Source organism: Verticillium dahliae, genomic scaffold (assembly GCF_000150675.1).
Source record: "Verticillium dahliae VdLs.17 supercont1.11 genomic scaffold, whole genome shotgun sequence".
Classification (NCBI taxonomy): Eukaryota; Fungi; Ascomycota; class Sordariomycetes; order Glomerellales; family Plectosphaerellaceae; genus Verticillium; species Verticillium dahliae.
The window spans coordinates 145451-146786 of record NW_009276930.1 but is presented as its reverse complement, the minus strand read 5'-3'; the positions used below and the strand labels follow the sequence as shown (position 1 = coordinate 146786).

General features: G+C 58.8%; 1 protein-coding gene across 1 annotated transcript in view; it reads left to right on the top strand.

The window, feature by feature from the left end:
- Nucleotides 1–851, top strand: part of VDAG_05685 (uncharacterized protein) — a gene marked incomplete at both ends in the record, with an annotated part of 1694 nt that extends 843 nt beyond the window's left edge. Inside the window, 3 exons of the mRNA XM_009655082.1 lie at nucleotides 140–167; nucleotides 396–744; nucleotides 820–851. Of these exons, the coding sequence (XP_009653377.1) occupies nucleotides 140–167; nucleotides 396–744; nucleotides 820–851 (409 nt within the window). The remainder of the gene's footprint in view (nucleotides 1–139; nucleotides 168–395; nucleotides 745–819) is intronic.
- Nucleotides 852–1336: the final 485 nt, after the last annotated feature.

Sequence of the window (1336 nt, the reverse complement as noted above, 5' to 3'; positions counted from 1 at the left end):
TTCATTCCTGGCGCGCAGCAGGCACAAGCGGCCGAGACGACGATACGAGGAGATTGAGCGCATGTACAAGTGTGGCTGGCAGGGTTGTGAGAAGGCGTATGGTACTCTGAACCATCTCAATGCGCACGTCACCATGCAGTCGCACGGCACGAAGCGAACTCCTGAAGGTATGCACCTACAACCTCCATCTTTGCCCTGTTCTTCACACCATCCCTGTCGCTGTTCTATGCGGGACGCGCAATGTGGGGGCTTTCCTGTTGGGCCCCTGTTGAAGAGCGCGCCGAGTAGTGTGTCCAGGCGTAAAATTGAGACTAGCTTCTATGGGCGACCCGAGCTACGGGGACTTGGGTGATGAAAAGGCCAGAAGCTAATGCGTGACTGCAGAATTCAAAGAGATTCGTAAAGAATGGAAGCAGCGCAAGAAGGAGGAAGAAGCTGCTCGCAAGGCCGAGGACGAGCAACGTCGTGCGGCTGCTGCTGCTGCGGCAGCGCAAGCCGCCCAAAACGGTGGCCCAGACCCTCAGTCCGGGCCCGACGGTGGCCCTCCTTCGGGCTATGGCGGTGGCCGTCTGCCCCCGATCGGCTACAGCCCCTCCTATCCTCCCAACGGTCCTCCCTCCGCCGGCGTCCCTCAGCAGCAACCGCTGCCAGAGTACAACGGCACACACATGTACCAACCCGCCAACTACCAGGCGCAGCCTCCGTCGCCATATGGCCAGCCGAGCCAGGGCATGTACTCTCAACGTAAGTTGGTTGCAGCCACATCCCCTTCCCATGAGCAAGGAGGCGCACGACCGAGAAGGCTAACCGTGCAGCCAGACAACGGGACGCAGCCTGGGCAGGGCCACTAGGAAGAGCCTGAGCCTAACGTTGAAGAACCCCCGGCGGGAGGAGAAGAGCGCAAGCAGTAATGACGGAACCCCGCCATGGGGGGCATTGTACATTATCGGATTACTTCTGCTGACGACGCCCTCCAATCCTGTTCACATGTTCATGTACCGACTTTCCTTTGACGTTTACTAGACGTTGCCGCGCGACTTATCCGACGCGCAGCCTTCCTCACGGCATGAGCAAACCATCGCCCTCTTTGCGACGGGCGTTGGACTGCTCAAATCGGCGGCGAGCATTTTTCTCTTCCCCTCCCATAATGATGGTTTCTCGTTCCACTTTTTCGGGTTTCCCCTCCCCGTCTTGGACGCGCCAGGAATGGGTGGGTGCGTTTGAAATTCTTCACACCAGGGTTTTGATGCATTGGGGGGGTCGGCTGGCCGGTCTGATTTTCTTCCGTCACTCTTCGCTTCTCTTCCTGGACAGGCGTCGGCGGCACGGCAAAATG